This window comes from Ips typographus, linkage group LG7 (assembly GCF_016097725.1).
Source record: "Ips typographus isolate SLU linkage group LG7, UJ_Ityp_2.0, whole genome shotgun sequence".
NCBI lineage: Eukaryota > Metazoa > Arthropoda > Insecta > Coleoptera > Curculionidae > Ips > Ips typographus.
Genome location: NC_138428.1, coordinates 1,108,814 through 1,127,782, shown reverse-complemented (window position 1 = coordinate 1,127,782; position 18,969 = coordinate 1,108,814). Strand labels below are relative to the sequence as shown.

Genomic DNA, 18,969 nt, shown 5'->3' with positions numbered 1-18,969 from the left:
GTCTAGTTTACTTGAGTTAGTTGTGTTGCAGAACCTCCGAGCAGTTTTGGCGACAGCCAAACCAAAGTCAGGTAAGTTGACCAGAATTAAACTGGTTTGTGAGTAATGATAATAAAATACAGTAAGGTGCAAACTATTCCGGAAGTTGAAGAGGATTTGAAGGATTTAAGATGCTGTGACGGTGATCAAGTTACTTTTGAGTGCAGTTTTGTGCCTGGTGACGCCCCTTTTGATGTCAGGTGGGAGAAAGGCGGGAAGGTAAGTCACGCCCACTTCTTTGTCACTTTTTTACACACGCCCACTTAGATTGTACGCCTCGGAGGTGACTTTACCGCCAATTTTGACGGTACCACCGCCACTTTACGCATCGCTGAAACCTACCCAGAAGACGAAGGAGAGTACTCATGTATTGCCTACAATTCTTTAGGAAAAACCGTTACTTCTGCCTGTCTAATAGTTGACCGTAAGTTTATACTTGCCCACCCCTTCTCCTCGTTTAAAAAAAAAAAAAAAACAGTTCCGGAAGAAAAAGAGAATTTACTCAACGCCCAATTGAAACGTCCTGCATCCTCATTTGCTGGTGGGGTTACTCCAGTGTCCACTCCCAGAACCACACCCATTAGAGGGGCGTCGCCCCGAGTGCGTGACGTAGCAACTCCAGAACCGCGCAGACGCCTTACCAGAGCCTTGGCACCCAAATTCTACGCCTACCCCCACAACCGAGTAATTTTCCACAAAAACTACCACAACCAAGTTGATTGCTGTATTTGCAGATCGCTGAAGAAGGTGAAACTGTCCGGTTTCAATGTGCCGTAGCGGGACACCCGGAACCGTGGGTCAAATGGTACAAGGACGAGCAGGAGATTGTCCCGTCCAGTCGTTTGTCCATCACCGAAAGGGAGGATTTGCGCACTTTAGAAATCAAGGATGTTACAGTGGGTGATTCAGGGATTTACAAGGTAAGTTTAAATCAAACGTCATTCGAAAAAGCATGCAAAATACTATAACATAAGTGAAATCAAAACTCAGAGTCGATCTCCACAAATCCGATCTCCTCTTATATTTGTGGAGATCGACTCTGAGTTTTGATTTCACTTATACTCACTACTCCACTGTGTGAATATGGACTACTACTTTTCGATACTATAACATAACATGTCTCTCTAGCTCTTTACGTTTCAGAGATATTTAAAATCAAAAAAATAGATATAATAAAACATCACAGTACAACAAAGACATTCTGGATTGTTCTAGGTTGTTCTTGAAAATGACGTAGGCAGCGTAGAAGCCACGGCCCGCTTAGAAGTGATCGCCCACCGTACTTACAGTACTTCAGGCATGCGAGCCAGAAGCCTCTCCCCTAAACCCGCCTCATTTTACTCGAAAAACAGTTTCCTCACAGCCTCAGCGCGGTACGGCACTAGGGCACGCCTTTACTGCGATATCAAAGCAAGGCCCCTCCCCCATTTGAGGTGGTACAAAAATCACGCCCCTCTAGACCCCGCCTCCCACAAGTACCGCCTACATTACGACGGTGAGGTGGCCTCGTTGGAGATTTGCCCGGTTGAGATGGAGGATGGCGGTTTGTATAGTTGCGTTGCAACGAATGAGCATGGAACCGCCCAAACTGCCATGTTGCTTGAAGTTACCGGGGCGGAGCCCCGGATTGTTAAGCCACTCCCCTTGGAGATTGCCGTGCAAAACGAGGGGTGTGTCTTGGAGTTATACGTGCAAGGGGCGGAGCCTTTGGAGGTTGTATGGATGAAGGATGGCTGTTTAATACCAGCTGAGTGTACGGAGTTCAAACAGGAGTTTAACAGTGAAGAGGGCGTGGCCAGGCTGATTGTAGGCGGGACCGAGTGTTTGGGGCGTTACACTTGTGAAGTGTACAACCTCTACGGGGAAGCCAGCACCAAATGTACGGTGATCAAGGCAAAAACCCTACATCAGGTGAGTTTTTTCAACCAAATTTCTCTTGCCCTTATATGGACGGGTAATAACTGGACGGTTATCGTTGTCAAAATTAATAAGGTTAGGAAAATTACGCGATTCGCGACGGGGGTGATGCGATTTAAAATGTATTGTTCGGCAAACGAGATAAAGAAACGCGAAATCGTCGCACGGAACGTGACCAGAATGGACGAGGCACGTAAACAAACGCGCATCTGATTAAAGACCGGGTACCGCTCGACCATTTGGTACCGGGTACCGGTGATAAGTTACCCAGAAACATTCTTTCGATTATCTATCCAGGTTAAAAGGAAGACCTGTTATTAAGATATGTTAGTGTGTCAAAAAAATCAGGAATCTTCAAGTGATCACCCTGTACTATGTTATGTAACTGAAACGGTTCCTAATAAATATTTTCAAAAAATTGATAGAATAGAAAAGTTTCTGGGCAATTGGCAACAACGCATTCTTCTGCTCTTCTATTCTGGCGTTGAAACACCTCAATTCTTCTGTAAATAAAGTTGGGCTTTTGAACTTAATCTCTTCCAAAATTTGTGGGCAACCTGGCTACAAACAACACATTCTTTCGTTCTTCTTTTCTGGTGTTAATTCTTCTTTAAAATATGTTTGGCTTTTAAAAACAATCACTCAGTCTTCTTTCAACATTTTTTGGCCAATTAGCCAGCTCAACAACACAATCTTGAGTCGCTGGTGGTTTTAAAACAGTCTAGACAAGCTGTTGACTTCTGGAAATTCTTAACTACTTTTAGGGGCCTCTAGTAGCTCTTAATTACTTTTAGAGGCATCTGGCAGTTTTAAAACACTCTTAAGAGGGTTCAGAGACAAATGGTAATTCTAAATGACTTTTAGGGGTCGCTGGTGGTGTTAAAATGGTCTTCAGAGGGTTCAGAGGCATCTGGATATTTTAAATGAAACTTAGAGGCCTCTGGTAGTTCTGAATTACCTTAAGAAGCAGTTTCGAAATAGTCTAAAAGGAGTTTTGAGGTCTCTGGAAATTCTTAACTACTTTTAGAGGCTTCTAGTGGCTTTGAATAACTCTTAGAGTCATCTGGCAGTTTTAAAACACTCTTAAGAGGGTTCAGAGACAAATGGTAATTCTAAATGACTTTTAGGGGTCGCTGGTGGTGTTAAAACGGTCTTTACAGGGTTCAGAGGCATCTGGAAATTTTTAAAGGAAACTTAGGGGCCTCTGGTAGTTCTGAATTACCTTTAGAAGCAGTTTCGAAACAGTCTAGAAAGAGTTTTGAGGTCTCTGGAAATTCTTAACTACTTTTAGGGGCTTTTGAATAACTCTTAGGTTTTTCCACAAAATATGGTAAAATGGCGACTGTGATTACAACCGTCATAACTTCTGAACCATTAGAGGTATAAATGTAAAATTTGAGATGGTTAATTTGGTTATTTTTTTCTGTGTAATTTGAACTATTTCTTCTCATAAATCTAATGAAAGATAATGAGAACTCAGTGTATAACTTCCTCAGTGGAAAAATATGCAGAGATGCGGCCAGAAAAAAAAAACAATGAGCCATCGACCGAACACATTCTGTGGGTACCAGTGGGTTCGGTTTCACAGAGAGGAGAGTAGTCGCGTACCGGCGGTGGCCACGAGTGGTACCGTATCAAGTGTTGGCTGTGGTACCGTGTTGATGTGCGTACATTCGACTGGCGATGAACGACGAAGACCAGAGGGCTAGATTGGTGAGGGGCCCCCAGGATACAACCGCCCTGGTGGGCGATCGGGTGCTCCTCAAAGCCACCTACGTAGGCCATCCCGAACCTACTGTCCGATGGACGAAAGCGGTGAGTTGGGAGCGAACCAACCGGACAGATGGTTCGGATTTTTTTGATGAAACGAATGCGGGTTATTGTTTAGTAAACTGCACAGATGTGTGGTGGTTTTCTGCGTTTTGATGATGACTTTCTCTTCTGGTCTGGATTGGGAAATCCAGAGAGGTACTTTCCGGTGATGACCTCCACGTTCTGGAGTTAAATTTGTTGTGTTAACACAATAACTGAACCGTATAGTGTACATTGACCTTATTAAATTTTGTTGATATTTAGAAACAAAAACAACACTTTTGGATGATACGAATGGTCAGGTCAAAACCATTTGAATCTTACAAATTAAAATTTTAATTGCTTCTCCTATTGATTGATGGGTCATAATTGCTGATTATGCAATCTGATTAAGTTTTAATTAACACTTCTGCGTGGAAATAACTTTTGAACTTTTAGGTTCAAAATTCAACAAAAATTTGGATAACAACGTTGCCACTGCTTTTGCGTTCAAGTAAACATTGTTGCCACAATAAAGTTCTGTCAAAATGTGACCGGGTGATTGGTTAAGAAAGACAGCTTTCAACTTGCTGCTTTTTCTTAACCAAATACTGTCAAAAATGACGGCAAATCGGACACCAAATTCGTGTTTTCCATCCCAGAATTCGTTAAAATGGCTACCTTAAGTGGTTTAAACCCAATTAGTATAGTAAGCAAAGAAAAACCTTCATTTGGACAAAGTATCAGTGCATTTTTCCAAAAAATTGCACATAACTTAATTATTTGAAACATTCCGTATAGACCATATGATTGTAGGTAGCTAATGAATGGAGCTATCACGTGACGTTAAGCGGGCACTGTTACGTTGCCCCGCCACTGGTTTCACTTTAAAAAATTACTTTTTTAATAATTTTAAAAGGAATTTTGAGAATCGTTTTTTACTGTCTTAATTAGTTTAGGTTAGTGACAAAATGGCGGTAGTCATAGCAAAACAGACAGCGGATTCGTGTTCTTCATGCTAAAATTAGTAAAAGTGAAACATTCACACTGGAAAACTAATGTGGAGAGAGACAGAAACTCATCTATTCTAAAAAGGTCCCTTACAGTTCATTTTCCTTTGCCATCATTCTGCGTACTCACGATAAATACCATAAACGAGGCGAATTGTTTCAAGCTAATTTCAACCATAACGACAATATTTCATTTGAAGCTGTCAAATCACGTGACCAACCTTTCTCTACAAACTAGTACAGTCAAAGATTCTCCTGATACGGGTAATACAAAAATACATTTTTTCGATCCCAACTTGCGTCATTTGAGTTGAAACTTTGACGTCATTAGCGCCGGTACTGATGCAAAAATGTGGTTTTTTTTTAAGGTAAAAACTTCTCAGTAAACCGGGCCATCTGCATAAGGAAGACCCATCAGACCATATACAGAGCGTACTTACGTTCGCACAACATAAAATTACTGGTTTTTTGTTAGTAAATAGCGCAGCGTGACGCAGTAATAGTAATCTAATATCCCCGCGAACCGAATAAACAATTTTCAGTTTAGTTGTGGCTGTTCTGACAATGAATTTGCAGGGTAAAGAACTGAAAAACGACGAGAGGACTAGCATAACGTCGGGAGAGGGCGTTAGCTGTTTGCTACTGCAGAACATCACTACAGACGACAGTGGTGTGTACGATGTGACCGTGAAGAATGGTGGAGGCGCCGACTGTCACTACGCCTCAGTATCGGTGGAAGGTGAGAAAGTGACCCCAATCAATCAATTAAAATACCTTTTATACTGCTTTGAAATGTTCCATCTAGCGTGATCTGCAAACGCGTTTTCCATTTCAAATATTCAGAAATCGGAGAAAAAAGACTGCGTGCTCGATTTCTTCCAGTCGTGACACGTGATGTGTTTAAATAGTTTGTGTACAAATAAAAACAAAAATCATGGTTTTTTTAGGTCCACCAGACCCACCAAGTGGCACGCCAACCATCACAGCGTTCAACGATTCGGTGATGGTGGCCTGGAGCAGTTCACCCTACGACGGAGGCAAAAAGGTGCTCGGCTACGCTGTCGAGTACTCAATGGTGGGCAGCGACATCTGGACTACAGCGGTGGACGACTGTACCTATCTCAGCCACCCGGTGGTAGGCCTACAGCCCGGTGGACGGTACGTGTTTAGGGTGAAAGCCTACAACGTGCACGGCTACAGTCGATCCAGTCTAGAAAGTGACATTGTACAGTTAGAGGAACACAGTAAGTACACTAGCTCGACCAATCACAGACTGTCCAGTGTTATGATTGGTCTAGAATCAATCAATCACCAACTCTAAGTTTAATGTTTTAATCCACTTTCTATACAAAATGTGTTTTTTATAGTTCCACTGCCTTTTGTAGTAAAAATAGTGTCAAGTAGTATGAAAAATAGCTGATTTAACGTTAAAAATATAACGAAATTAGTTTTAAACTCCCTATCACTTTTACAACCTTGTTTTGTTGATTTTTTTTATCACCTAAAGGTGAACACCTGAAATCAGTTCAACACAGTTCAGTGATTAAAAATGTTTTCCGTAGACGAGCAATCATCTTTTGAACCTCGTTTGGTCACCGTAGAACCGGGGGTGGACTTTAAAAGTCGCTTCGATGTCCAGGAGGAGCTGGGCAAAGGGCGATTCGGGGTGGTGCACAAAGTGGTGGACAAAACCACCAATCAGAAACTGGCGGCCAAATTCATCCGGTGTCGCACCCCAAAAGACAAGGACAAAGTACTGGAAGAGATTGCGATTATGAATCTGCTCAGACATCAGAAATTGTTGCAACTGGCTGCCGCCTTTGAAAATTTAAAGGAAATGGTTATGGTGATGGAGTAGTAAGTTGGCTGGTTGTACCAGTGAGTTTTCACGAAATTGTTCCAGTATTTCAGGGGGAGAGCTCTTCGAAAGGGTGGTGGCCGACGACTTCACCCTAACAGAGAAAGACTGCATATTGTTTATGAGGCAAATCTGCGAAGGGGTGGCGTACATGCACTCCCAGAATGTGGTGCACTTGGACCTGAAGCCCGAGAATATTATGTGTCACACCAGGACCTCGCACGAAATTAAAATCATCGATTTTGGGTGAGTTTACCACTAAAAGTTGCCGCAACAGTCTTTGTATACGATGCACATTATATAGTTTGGCACAGAAAATCAATCCGGACGTACCTGTCAGGGTGCTGTTTGGCACCCCCGAATTCATCCCCCCGGAGATAATAAACTACGAACCGATTGGGGTGGAATCGGACATGTGGTCGCTAGGAGTGATTTGTTACGTCCTGTAAGTTAAACTGCTCTTCTAACCAAATCAGAGTTAACTGGAAGTGGTTTAAAAGATTGTCAGGACTGTCACCGTTTATGGGTGATTCAGATTCGGAAACTTTCGCCAACATCACCAGAGCTGACTACGACTTTGACGACGAGGCTTTTGACGCTATAAGTCAAGATGCCAGAGACTTTATCTCTGCTCTATTAGTGAAGAGAAAAGAGTAAGTCTTATTTAAAAAAAATATAAAACTATTCAGTGTGACAGTTTCATTAACTATTATAGAGACAGACTGACAGCTGAGCAATGTCTGAGACACGTGTGGCTTGATCCGGACAACCACCAGACCACTGTCATCTTATCGACTGACAAATTGAAAAAATTCATCATACGCAGAAAATGGCAGGTAAGTGACCGGCTAAACGGTGCATGCTTGTGTCTAGTGTGGTTTTGACATTAACCACCAATCAGAAAACGGGAAACGCCATCCGAGCCTTAGGTCGCATGACCAAGATGTCAGACAGTAGACGTAACAGCGCCAACTCTTCGAATCCGGCTACGCCCCGGCCCTCCATTTCTGGCACTCTAGTGCCCCGTATGGGCAGTTTGGAGGAGGAGAAACTCATCACTAAAATCCAAACTAGTCTACTTACTGGCTCGTTTGATGAGAATGATGAAGTAACGAGCGAGCAGCAGCACAAAGATGTAGTGCTGAAGCAACTGCCTAAGGAAACGGGGCGGAACAAAAAGGAGGTGAGGACCAGGGCGTGTAGTGAACGGAGCGATAGTGGTATCAGCGATTGTTCCACCCACACTCACGTGACATCGTCAAGCTGCAACTCCACTCCTCTATTGGGGAAAAAGTTTCCCATTAACGAAGAGGGAGAAACCTACATTTCTTCAGTTAGCATTAACCTAACCAGCAATCATTTACGCGCCAGCTCGGAGGAGAGTGACTCCTCCCCCAAACAGAACGGCAATCTAACACGCTTGAGCGATAAAATTCAAAGCTTTCAAAGCCCTAACAAGAGTGAGTGTTTTTATGCAAGTTTATGTTGTAATTAGTGTAATTAAATGACAGTCAACTAACGCAGAAAATTTCAACAGGCAAGCCGTCCCCTCAACCGTCAGAGAGCCTAAAACGCCTACCAAATTATGTCTCGCGCAGCGTACAAGACACTATAAAAAAATTCGATAAAAAACTACAAGACACCCCTACCCCTATAATTACAGTGCAACGATCATCGAGTGGGGCTGGGCGTACAATAGACCAATTGGTGCAACGGCTAGAAACGGCCACGCCCCCACTGGACACGGCCACACCCACTGTACGCTACCGCAGTCCTTCCCCTAGTTTGCTACGCAAAACCCAGGCGGTGCTCAACAAGGAGGCGTGTACCAAAGACCGGTTCACGCCCACCAAAAATGGGGACGGGAGACCGCCCAAATCGCCCGCAGTGCGTCGGAGGGGTAATCACGAGGGGTTCCAAAAGGCCGCCGCCTTTTGGAACGGCTCCAAAACGTAATGTTTGAGTCACACTGTTGTTACCCGTATTAATAGTGATTTATTTTGTTATATCTATTATAAATTGATTTTAAAATTCAGTGTATCCTCCTGAAGAATGTTATATTTTTTTGTGAATAGCCTTAATATAGTCAACTTGTAAGATATATTGTAGTGTCGAATAAAGCGATATTTTAATACAGTTTTGATCAAAATTACTTAATTCACCCTTATAACTAACTTAACTTAATCTAAATGCTCTCTTCTAACCTCTAACGCTCTCCGTTTAACGGCAATCTCTAACTCTATCAGCTCCATCCGTTTTTTGTGCTCAATCCGCGCTCTGCGTTCTTGTTGCAGCAAAACTTTCCTTTTAACCTCTTGAGTCCTCATTCTGCATTCATGCTCCGTTATTTGCCGCTGTTCTTCGCGCTCTAAACCACAACCTTATGGCAATTCATACTTCAAAAACCAGACCTTACCTAAATGCTCCAGTTGTCTCTTGATCAGTTGCAATCTGGGACGATTCACCAAGTCATTGGGCATGTCCCACAGCACATCTTCATCTGTAACTAAAAATCGGTCATTGTCCTTGAAATCGCCGAGTTCAGGTTTGATGGTTGAGTTTCCAAATTCTAGAATTACAACAAACTTTAAACAGCAACTCAACTAGAGTTTAACAAAATGGTACTTGGGTCAGGTAGAATAACAGCAGTGTCATAGGAATTTCCTGTAATTGGTTCCAGCAAACGGATTAAGTCCCTCTCATACTCCTCCATTTCTACAAAGTCTGGATCTTCTTTACCCAGTTCCTCGCGGTTTTTAGCTTCCTTTTTGCGTGCCAGCTTCTTTATTGTGTCATATTTTTGTCGTATCATCTCCACGGTACGTTTGCTAACTCCTTAAAGGTCTCGTTTAGGAAGAGTGTGAGAGACAATATGTCCACTGACCTGAGTACTTGTTGAAGGTTTCTGTAATGCTGTTCCACACTAGATCTTTGACTCGCCAGGTCTCCGAGTCGGTTTTTTTGTTTTCGATTATTTCGATGTGATCGAAAATCAGTTTGATAAGGATACGAATTTCTTTGTCCGTGAAATTAGGGGCTCGTCGTCGTTTCGAGCCGGAGGACTGGTCCGAATCGGATTTGGAGTCGCCCCCGATAGGGGTGGAAATTGTGCAGGGTGTCTGCATTAGGCTTAAAATCACCCTTCCATATGTTTTGTGACTAGTTCATTGTTGAAAGTAAACACAAACAATATTCAAATGCCTTTTAATTTAAAAACAAATAAATGTAAACAAAACTTTCCATAAACAGCTGTTTGAATTTGAGGTTAAGGCAAGTTTGACATTAATTAATATCAGTCCACGTGATCACTCTAGGGAGAGTACTGAAGAGGTCACATGACCTATTTGAATTCTAACCAGTTTATTTACCTAACCTAACTTTTTTATGTGTTTGTTCACACACATGCGTAGTAAACGCGCAAAAAAGCGAGCGACTAATTTAAATGTTTGTATCGAACACAACAGATTCAATTTGTAATTTCGCCCTTAAAAATGGCATCAGCGGACGTTTTGGACTTCTCAAAGTCCTTTGAAACTAACGAAGTATCAAACAATTCGTCTGAAATGATTACGGATAGTTTACAAGCCAAAACTTTGAAGTTCCGCAATGATACGCGCCTATCCACCCCCAAACCCGTTTTACACATCGGAGCCTCAACCGAGGTAAATCACACTTGTCCGTTGCATATTTGTGTTATTGTTTTCATTGGCAGTTCCAAAGACAGCCCTCAGCCAAACCGAAAACCCCTTACAAACCTGGTAGTGGCTATAGTCGCGCTGGTACAGGTTTCAAACCGACCACCAACTTTAAGAAACCTTTAACAGGATTCCGGCCCCAAACTGGAGTGGACGCGGTGAGCAGGCCTATGACGGCGGTGCGAGGGGCTGGGTACACCTCAGGGAGCCATAAACCTTTTGATCCCCTTAATCAGGGTGCCCCAACTCCACCCTTAGAGTTACTTAAAGATGACTCGTTAGTTTGGCGTAGTTCTTGGTGTGCCTGGTAATTAATTAGAGAGTTGCAGGCCTGAAGAGAAAATGCGACAACAGGAACTAAAAATCATGACTTTAGTGGAAGAGAGTTGTGTGGCACAAGCTGAAGCAGGAGATTTACGGAAAGGTTTAACCAAAGCCAAGGAAGCTTCCTATAAAGAAAGAGCGCTGATTAAAATGCAAGAACAGCATGGTTTAGGGGATCACCATAACATTGACCTGACTTATGCAGTAAGTTTTGTTTTTTAAGTGTGTGTCAAAATAATAAGGGTTTCTATGAAGGTTCTGTTCAATTTGGCCAATCAATATGCAGCCAATGAGTTGTACACTGAGGCAGTCAACACTTATCAAACAATCACCAAAAATCGAATGTTTTCGAACGCTTACCGTTTGAAGGTTAATATGGGCAATTTATACTTGAAACAAAGTCACTTTCAAATGGCTGTAAAGCTGTACAGAATGGCCTTGGATCAAGTGCCGTCAAGCCAGAAAAACTTAAGGTTTTAGAGCAGTTTTCTAACCTAAAGTTTCTTAACTTAATATGGGGCTTGTAGGATTAAAATAATGCATAATATCGCCGTGGTTTTTGTTAAAATGGGGCAATGGGAGGAGGCTATAAACAGTTTGGAGTTTATTATGAGCGAGCAAGCTTGTCATCGGGCTGGTTTGCAATTGGTTACCTGTTGCCGGTATGTATGAAGAAAATTCATTGGAAAATTCAAGTCAAATTATGATTTTGTCATTGTTTATTAAGAATAACACGTTTTTGCTACAAACATCAAAAATATAGGGTAGTCAACATTTTTTTAAGTGCCTATTTGTGTCACATTTACTTTATTAGGGCTTTGGAAGATAGAGATCGCATGAGAACCGCCTTCTCACTCTTACTCGCTGTACCCCTCGATATAGAAGAGGATGACAGATACAATCTGGAGCAGGTCAGTTTTTACACTGTTACAACTTGTAACGTCACTCGATCATTTGATTAGGACAATCCTGAGGATGCCCTTTTGGCTTTGGCCATCCAAAACGACGATTTGCACAAGTACGAACTGGCCAAACGCAAAGACGCCGAGTACTGTATTTTGACAGCCGCGAAACTGATCGCGCCCTTTATCGAGGCATCCCTTAATGAAGGTACTAATAAACAGTACCCTGTAGTGTTGGTGTTTTAAATGATTGTACAGGGTACGATTGGTGTGTGGCCTCAATCAAAAACTCTGAGTACGCTTCTCTGGCCGCCGACTTGGAGATCAACAAGGCTGTGATGTTTTTGAAACAAAACCAGCTGGCTGAGGCGATTGAGACCTTGAAAGCCTTCGAAAAGGACTCGGACATTGAGCTGAACGCCGCCACAAATTTGAGTTTTATCTACTTTTTGGTGAGTTTGTTGTGAAGGTTCCAAGAGGGTTGAAATGACACTGTAGTCAGCAAGGTGACTACGAGGCAGCGTTGCGTTATAGTGAAACAGTGGAAGGCTGCACAACCCCTAACGCTAACGGATTTGTTAACTACGGCGCTTGCCTGATGGCTAAAGGACAACTGGACAAAGCTATTCAGATGTTTCAGAAAGCCATAGAGTTGGATTCGAATCATTTTGAAGCCATCTATGACTTAGGTTTGTGGGTTTGGACTGTTGTACAGGTTCATTGGGAGAAATTCATTAGGGCTGTGTCTGAAACGTCAGGGGCATTACATCGAAGCCTTGTCCTGTTTTCAACGGTTTACGGGTTCCCTGGCCTTGTTGCCAAACGTGGTGTGCCAGGTGGCTAATCTCCTGGAGCTGATCGGAGACGCGGAGGCTTCTGCGGACACGTACCAGCAGTTGCTAGGGCTGGTGCCTACCGACGCCAAGGCGTTGCAAAAGCTGGGCGAACTGTTCGACCAGGAAGGCGACAAACAACAAGCCCATCACTATCATGTTGATGTAAGTTGATCTTAAGCGTAAATGACAAGCGTATATACGATGATTTGATTAACTGTCACACTGTTGTTTAATTATTATGAAATGTCGTTCACTGGATAATCTGGTACTACATCAGTCGTTTAGATACTACCCAGGAAACTTGTCGGTAATCGAATGGCTTGGTTCGTACTACATTGAGATGCAGGTAGTGGAAAAAGCACTCACCTACTTTGAAAAAGCGGCCGTAATGCAACCTGGCGAACCAAAATGGAACATGATGGTGGCGGGCTGTCATCGACGTAGCGGCAACATGCACAAAGCGCTCACTCTCTACCAAGACATCCATCGGCAATTCCCGGAAAACGCCGAGTGTCTACGGTTCCTGGTGCGCTTGTGCAGCGACTTGGGCATGCGAGAAGCTCAGGACTACCTGATGGAACTGAAAAAACTGGAAAAGTCCAAAGAAGTGCGCGAACGAGTTAATAGCAGTAGACCGGGTTCGCGGATGAGCAACAGCGCTCTGTCCTCGAGGGCGGGGTCTGGGTTTAGTCCCGCCTCCTTGACCAATCGCAATTTGCGTAGCGTCAGATCGATGCGCGCGCAAAACAGTGCCAGCAGCACCGATTCGGGGATTGGTCAGAATGTGGCGCAGTCAGCATTGGGTGAGTATAAGGGCGTGCCAATGAATCATTTAAAAAAGCGTGCTTTCTAGATGCGTCTGCGTACAGTGACCCGTTGGGACCTTTACCGAGCAGACCGAGAACTGGAGCTGGAAAACCTTTGGATTTTGATGATTTCGGGAATGAGGAGCTTGGCGATGATTTGCTGCCCGAATAATCAGTTTAATTATTTTAATATCAACAAAATAATTATATTACTTATGTCTGGAGTTAATTAAAAATAGCATTTAAATTATTTAATGTCAATAGATGGCGCTCGGTGAGAGTGAACAATTGTTGTTTCCTATCCAAGAATACACCACATACGTCATGTAAAAGTTTGTTCTCTTTATCTTACTGACAAATGCAAAACAAGGACAGCAACTGATCGGAACTAACGTCACTCTGCCTGTAAAAGTGAGGTTATTTATTTGTTGTCAACCAACATTAAAGGGGGACCACAGTCTTTATTTTCCAATTTTTTTAATTATCTAATCCTGTTTAAACTTTATTTTATCACCGAATCCTTTGTTCGCGTCCTGTTTGTGCGTTTCGCGGTTAGTGCAACTCATCATGGCCGTACCGGGAACTTTACTGAAGCTTTTCAAGTAAGTGACCATCAACACCCCTGTAAGATTTACGTCAGAGCCGTGCATTTCGTGCAAACAGGCATGTAGAGACCAAAAAGCAGGCCTACATTGATCTGCTAAAAGAGGCGGTGGCTATCAAGTCGGTGTCGGCTTGGCCCCACACGCGTCAAGAGATTTTCCGGATGATGGAGTGGGCTCAGAGGCGTCTTCAAAATTTGGGGGCCACCACAGAACTACGAGACTTAGGTTAGTAGAGAAATTTGTATTCGTTGTCTAAGTTATGCCTAATTGAGTAATTCTAAAAGCCTAAAAATTAATTTTAAAATGCAACACATTGTGGACTTTAATTAACTTCCTATACATATCCTGACTATAATAGTCAATTTTGTAATTAACTCTTAAGCTATTACCTAAATATATAAATAAATTCTTTTACCTACCAAGCACAATCAACTGATTTAAACTGTTATTAGGGAATCAACAATTTTCTGACGGTACTGTAGCAAAACTGCCCCCCATTCTGCTAGGACACTTGGGCGCTGACCCAAAAAAGAAAACGGTTTTAGTGTACGGTCATTTGGACGTCCAACCGGCTCATATAACCGACGGTTGGGACACTGAGCCCTTCGAACTGACTGAAAAAGATGGGAAACTGTTTGGACGCGGTGCGTCCGATGACAAAGGCCCGGTGATTTGTTGGATGCACGCCATTGAAGCGTTCAAAGAAATTGGAGAGAGTTTGCCTGTAAATGTCAAGTTTGTTTTCGAAGGAATGGAGGAGAGTGGTAGCGAAGGGTTAGATGAACTGTTGATGGCGGAAAAGGATAAGTTTTTGGCCTCCGTTGATTACGTGTGCATTTCTGATAATTACTGGCTGGGAAGGAACAAGCCGTGCATTACTTATGGGTTGCGTGGGGTGTGTTACTTTTTTATGGAGGTTACTTGCGCTGGGAAGGATTTGCATAGTGGAATTTACGGGGGAACTGTTCACGAAGCGATGACCGACCTGGTGTTTTTGATGAACAGTTTGGTGGACCAAAACGGGAAAATTCTGGTTGACGGGCTGTACGATGACGTTGCACCGTTACTGGATAACGAACAAGAGATTTATGAAAAAATCGATTTTGATGTGAAGGAATACCGGGCGGATGTGCGGTGTCAGAAGCTGTTGCACGACGAGGTTAAGGAGAAAATTCTAATGCATCGCTGGAGGTATCCTTCACTGTCTTTGCACGGAATTGGTAGGTGGTTTGGTTTGTAAAACTGTTTGGTTCATTGGAGGGGTTTCAGAGGGTGCTTTCAGTGAACCCGGTCAAAAAACTGTCATCCCCGCTAAAGTTGTGGGGAAATTCTCTATTCGAATTGTCCCCAATCAAACTCCCGATAAAGTGGAACAGTACGTGTGCAATTACATTCAGAAACTCTGGGATAAACGCGGCAGCCCCAATCACATGAAGGTATTATCTCACTTAAAAGTTTGCAGTTAACATTAGTTGTTTAGGTTTACATGGCCGATGGAGGACATCCATGGACTGAAAACCCTTCCCATCCTCATTACACTGCCGCCGTTAAGGCCACAAAGTACGTGTATGGCGTGGATCCGGACCTGACTAGGGAGGGAGGGTCAATTCCGGTGACCTTAACCCTCCAACAGGCAACAGGGAAGAATGTGTTGCTACTGCCTGTTGGGGCTGGTGACGACGGCGCTCATTCTCAAAACGAGAAACTCGACGTCAGGAACTATATTGGAGGGGTTAGTTAGTGTTTTGTGGGTTGCAAACTTTGGTTTACAGAAAGGTTTTATTACAGGTCAAGCTGCTTGCTTCCTATTTGTACGAAGTGTCTCAGTTGCAATAAAATTGATGATATTTAGTGTTCAAGTCTTTTATTTGTGTTGTGTCTCATTAGAACAGGAAATGACTACATTTACACTGTCAGACACTATATCAGATGCCTCAGTATCATTTTCCACATATTGTCCTATCCATATATTGTGTCACAAAACCTACTATATGAATGTTGTAATTGAAAGACGGTCACCAAGGTGACGTTTTTTTTTCTCTACTAGGTCAGCGATAATTCCATTTATAACACGCTATATAACATTATCGATATCAACATAAATTAGTTGCGCGCGCTTTTCTATGTGAATATACAGAAATTCAAACTGGCGGAGCTTTCATAGTGCTTCGATAGCCCTCCACGTTGCTATCGTTATCAATCCAGTAGTGGATTATCGGAGTTATCAATAAAAAACTGAAAAACTCGCCTAAAAATAGTGTAAAACCGAACATGCCAGCCACTCAAACCTTTAGAAGACATTCCATTCCCATTTTATACACCAAAGGGACGCACTATGATGTCGGTTTTGATGTGGTGAGTAAATTGTAATGTTGTTTTTCGTGATGTTATTAAAAAATTAAGAACATTTCAATTAAAAGCAATTAACGCATTAAGCAGGTCGTTGAATGACTTGGATGCGACTTTACCAACCTTGATTCGTTTTGCCCAGAATGGGAATTTTTCTAGACCAACCTTCACAAAAGTGTTTTTTTATCGCACATTTCGTTAAGTGTAAAGATAACTATTATAAAACCACATAAAATAAGAGGAAAATGCTACAATGTAAATGTATTCAAATAGAAACAGATTTGACTTTGTTTAACAGATCCCAGTTAATTTTTTTCTTACATAAAGGTGCGTTAAATGATCATTATAATCTGAAGAGTGTTGCTAAGAGATTTTTTTATTAAAATTTATAATAATTACTATATTAACTTTTACTAACTCTATTGTATCCGATATCATTAATAATTTCACCAGACTGACAACAAAACCGTTAATAAAAACGCATCAAAGTACAAAGTACTTTCTCCCGTGAAAGTCTCATTTAAATTATATACAAAGTGGCTCAAAAAAAGTGTAGAGCACCAAAACTTAAAAAAAATAGATTCTTGACATAGATATGTTTCTAAGAAGACTAAGAAGTTCAACCCTGTGCAGGTCTGCAGCAGATTTGTCACCTTAAGTTAGGAGTTATAATCAAGATTTAATTTCCTCAGGCATATAATCTCTAAATGAGTCAAAATATCTCACTTTAAGCTTCAAGCAGAAAAACAATTTTCAGGGTCGTACTTTCTCGGGACTGATTCACAGTTTCTTGCAAGTGGCTGATGATCTACCCGAGTACCTGGAGGCCTACGCCACCCCCGAAGGTCGTAAAGGCTACGATGACACCCTAAACTGCGTCAAAACCAACTTTCCCCAGTACGTTAGGGAGTTGGAGGGAATTGCGGACGGTGCTAACGTGCCATTCCATCAGGTGTTAATGGCATTTTTCTTCGCATATTTTTTTATAATAAATAATTTATTCTAGTTGTTTCTGCTGCACATGGATAACATAATCTTGAGTGCGGCTAATAAAGAAATCAACGGTCAAGCCACTGGTTGTTCAACGATTTGCATAAACGAGAACGGACAGGTCAGTTACATAGTAATCCAATATTTGAGTTTGAGAAATTTTGTAGCAAATTAAGGTTAATCCAGTTATAAACACTTGAAAGGTTTTGTTTCAGGAATTATTGGGGCATACTGAAGATGCCCTACCAGGGACTTTAAATCACTTTTACTTCGTTTCCGCCCATATAATAAGCGATAAGCCCGAAGGGAAATGGGGGGTGCAAGAGGAAAAATTCACCTCATTGTGCTATGCCGGGCATTTACCTGGTTATACAATGAATTACAACCATCACGGTTTGGTGTTTTCCATTAACACTCTAAGCGCTCGCGATCTGCAACCTGGCAAAACACGTATTGAAACCAGCGACTCCCTGAGACAAGAAATAACTAAAAAATCATTTCCAGCCCGTCACTTTATCTCTAGAGCCTTGCTGGGGGCCAAAAACTATGAAGAAGCCCTTCAAATCCTCAAAGACCCTGGATGTGGCGCAGGAGATGGTTGTTCAATTAATATGACTTTTATAAAACATAACGGTGACCGATTATTTTATAACATTGAAATGTCACCTGCGTCAGCCAAAACTAATGAATCTCAGCTGAATATTTTTCAAGTTGCCCCTGGAGAAGTGGCCTACCACACCAACAAGTTTGTAGTACTTTCAATTGAATTTTCAAGGTTTGAAACATAATATTGTAGGTATTTACGCACTCAAATTGAAGAAACCAACAAGCACATGAGTGCAAGCAGTGTAGCCCGTCTGGAGGCTTTTAGCAAATACCCTAAACCAAAAAATGTGGAGGATCTCAAGAGAATGCTTAGTGACAACTGTCACAAGGTTTATCCAGTGTTTTTGGAGGGAACTAAGACTTTAACTGCCACACTTTGTGTTGGTTAGTATGGTTCATATCAAACTACTTCATCAGTATACTTAATAATTTTTTTAGGAATCTTTAACTTAACTGAGAAAACGTGGTCCTTGTACGCTGACAGACCTCTAGACCACCCTCCTTTAATAGTACTACCACTAAGATAAACTTTTAGAAAACTGTACATTAGTAAATTTAAAATAATAGTATTAAATGCTTTGCCAGTTTGAGATTGTAGTTTTACTTGAATTACATGCCACAACCTCCCCCAGGGCAACTTCCAGCCCCTTGCACAGTTGGGGGGTTGATGTCCCTCATTGTTCTGACATTTGGGCCTCCACCAGGTTTCCCTGGTCTGCCAGCAACAGAAATATTATATTTACGTCTTGCTTAAGATGCGTAGTACTTACCTGAAGGGGCCACCGCCCCCTCCACCTCCTCCACCCCCACTGAAGAAACCTCCAGAACTGGATGACTTCCTAGTAGTGTCCATACCCACCAGGGACTTAAAACTGTGATGTAAATTAATTAATACAAATGCTAAGGTTGGAAAAGACGTGAATTAGGACTTACAAGAAGATGACAAAGCCGAACACCCCCAAAACGAACCGAATTAAACGCTCGTGGATTGGGGGTTGTTGGCACACAGTACCGTCTGAAATAAGGGTTGATTTTTATTGGAGAAAGTTCCGTTTAGTTAAACAAACCTACCACTTTTTACGTACACCATTTTTAAAGTCTTGAACCCCTTCTGAGTATTGAAATGGGGCCACTGGAAATTAAGTTGATTTGGGGACAGGGGACACGTCACTTCTTGTTTTGATATGAACTGTCAATACTGTCATTTGTCCCGTCAAAGTTTCTAAGAAGAGACCCAGACC

General features: G+C 42.2%; 6 protein-coding genes across 7 annotated transcripts in view; 4 read left to right on the top strand and 2 right to left on the bottom strand.

Annotated features, from left to right (window-relative positions):
- LOC145731382 (uncharacterized) overlaps positions 1–8,751 on the top strand; it is a 49,512-nt gene extending 40,761 nt beyond the window's left edge. Inside the window, exons 27-41 of the mRNA XM_081983144.1 lie at positions 32–71; positions 123–258; positions 307–463; positions 518–723; positions 774–959; positions 1,255–1,950; positions 5,334–5,496; positions 5,705–6,001; positions 6,320–6,614; positions 6,661–6,861; positions 6,920–7,060; positions 7,116–7,268; positions 7,313–7,451; positions 7,517–8,075; positions 8,153–8,751. Coding sequence (XP_081839270.1) covers positions 32–71; positions 123–258; positions 307–463; positions 518–723; positions 774–959; positions 1,255–1,950; positions 5,334–5,496; positions 5,705–6,001; positions 6,320–6,614; positions 6,661–6,861; positions 6,920–7,060; positions 7,116–7,268; positions 7,313–7,451; positions 7,517–8,075; positions 8,153–8,571 — 3,788 coding nt within the window. The 3' untranslated portion in view covers positions 8,572–8,751. The remainder of the gene's footprint in view (positions 1–31; positions 72–122; positions 259–306; positions 464–517; positions 724–773; positions 960–1,254; positions 1,951–5,333; positions 5,497–5,704; positions 6,002–6,319; positions 6,615–6,660; positions 6,862–6,919; positions 7,061–7,115; positions 7,269–7,312; positions 7,452–7,516; positions 8,076–8,152) is intronic.
- Positions 8,656–9,889, bottom strand: LOC145731452 (uncharacterized). The gene is made up of 4 exons (XM_081983254.1): positions 9,500–9,889; positions 9,241–9,450; positions 9,032–9,184; positions 8,656–8,983 (listed from the first exon to the last, which is right to left on the bottom strand). The coding sequence occupies exons 1-4, from the start codon at positions 9,738–9,740 to the stop codon at positions 8,796–8,798; spliced, it is 792 nt and encodes a 263-aa protein (XP_081839380.1). The 5' UTR covers positions 9,741–9,889; the 3' UTR covers positions 8,656–8,795.
- An 84-nt stretch (positions 9,890–9,973) lies between these two features.
- On the top strand, positions 9,974–13,428 carry nompB (intraflagellar transport protein 88-like protein nompB). The gene is made up of 12 exons (XM_081983164.1): positions 9,974–10,277; positions 10,328–10,587; positions 10,640–10,838; positions 10,890–11,107; positions 11,162–11,296; positions 11,449–11,545; positions 11,597–11,744; positions 11,795–11,988; positions 12,039–12,225; positions 12,275–12,534; positions 12,650–13,175; positions 13,226–13,428. Exons 1-12 carry the CDS (start codon positions 10,107–10,109, stop codon positions 13,348–13,350), a joined length of 2,520 nt encoding a protein of 839 aa, XP_081839290.1. The 5' UTR covers positions 9,974–10,106; the 3' UTR covers positions 13,351–13,428.
- Positions 13,429–13,599: 171 nt separating this feature from the next.
- LOC145731423 (cytosolic non-specific dipeptidase-like) lies at positions 13,600–15,637 on the top strand. Its single transcript, XM_081983214.1, has 6 exons — positions 13,600–13,780; positions 13,842–14,008; positions 14,236–15,003; positions 15,053–15,219; positions 15,264–15,515; positions 15,572–15,637. The coding sequence occupies exons 1-6, from the start codon at positions 13,746–13,748 to the stop codon at positions 15,617–15,619; spliced, it is 1,437 nt and encodes a 478-aa protein (XP_081839340.1). The 5' UTR covers positions 13,600–13,745; the 3' UTR covers positions 15,620–15,637.
- Positions 15,638–15,784: 147 nt separating this feature from the next.
- On the top strand, positions 15,785–18,318 carry t (C45 family peptidase tan). Of its 2 annotated transcripts, none has more exons than XM_081983234.1 (7): positions 15,785–16,138; positions 16,890–17,084; positions 17,139–17,243; positions 17,338–17,572; positions 17,627–17,867; positions 17,919–18,112; positions 18,167–18,318. In XM_081983234.1, the coding sequence occupies exons 1-7, from the start codon at positions 16,055–16,057 to the stop codon at positions 18,253–18,255; spliced, it is 1,143 nt and encodes a 380-aa protein (XP_081839360.1). In that variant the 5' UTR covers positions 15,785–16,054; the 3' UTR covers positions 18,256–18,318. The 2 variants fall into 2 exon arrangements, with proteins under 2 accessions (XP_081839360.1, XP_081839359.1); XM_081983233.1 differs by having other exon boundaries at positions 17,326–17,572.
- On the bottom strand, positions 18,142–18,957 carry LOC145731477 (uncharacterized). Its single transcript, XM_081983287.1, has 4 exons — positions 18,800–18,957; positions 18,662–18,743; positions 18,499–18,600; positions 18,142–18,443 (listed from the first exon to the last, which is right to left on the bottom strand). Exons 1-4 carry the CDS (start codon positions 18,816–18,818, stop codon positions 18,338–18,340), a joined length of 309 nt encoding a protein of 102 aa, XP_081839413.1. The 5' UTR covers positions 18,819–18,957; the 3' UTR covers positions 18,142–18,337.
- Between the last annotated feature and the right edge of the window lie 12 nt (positions 18,958–18,969).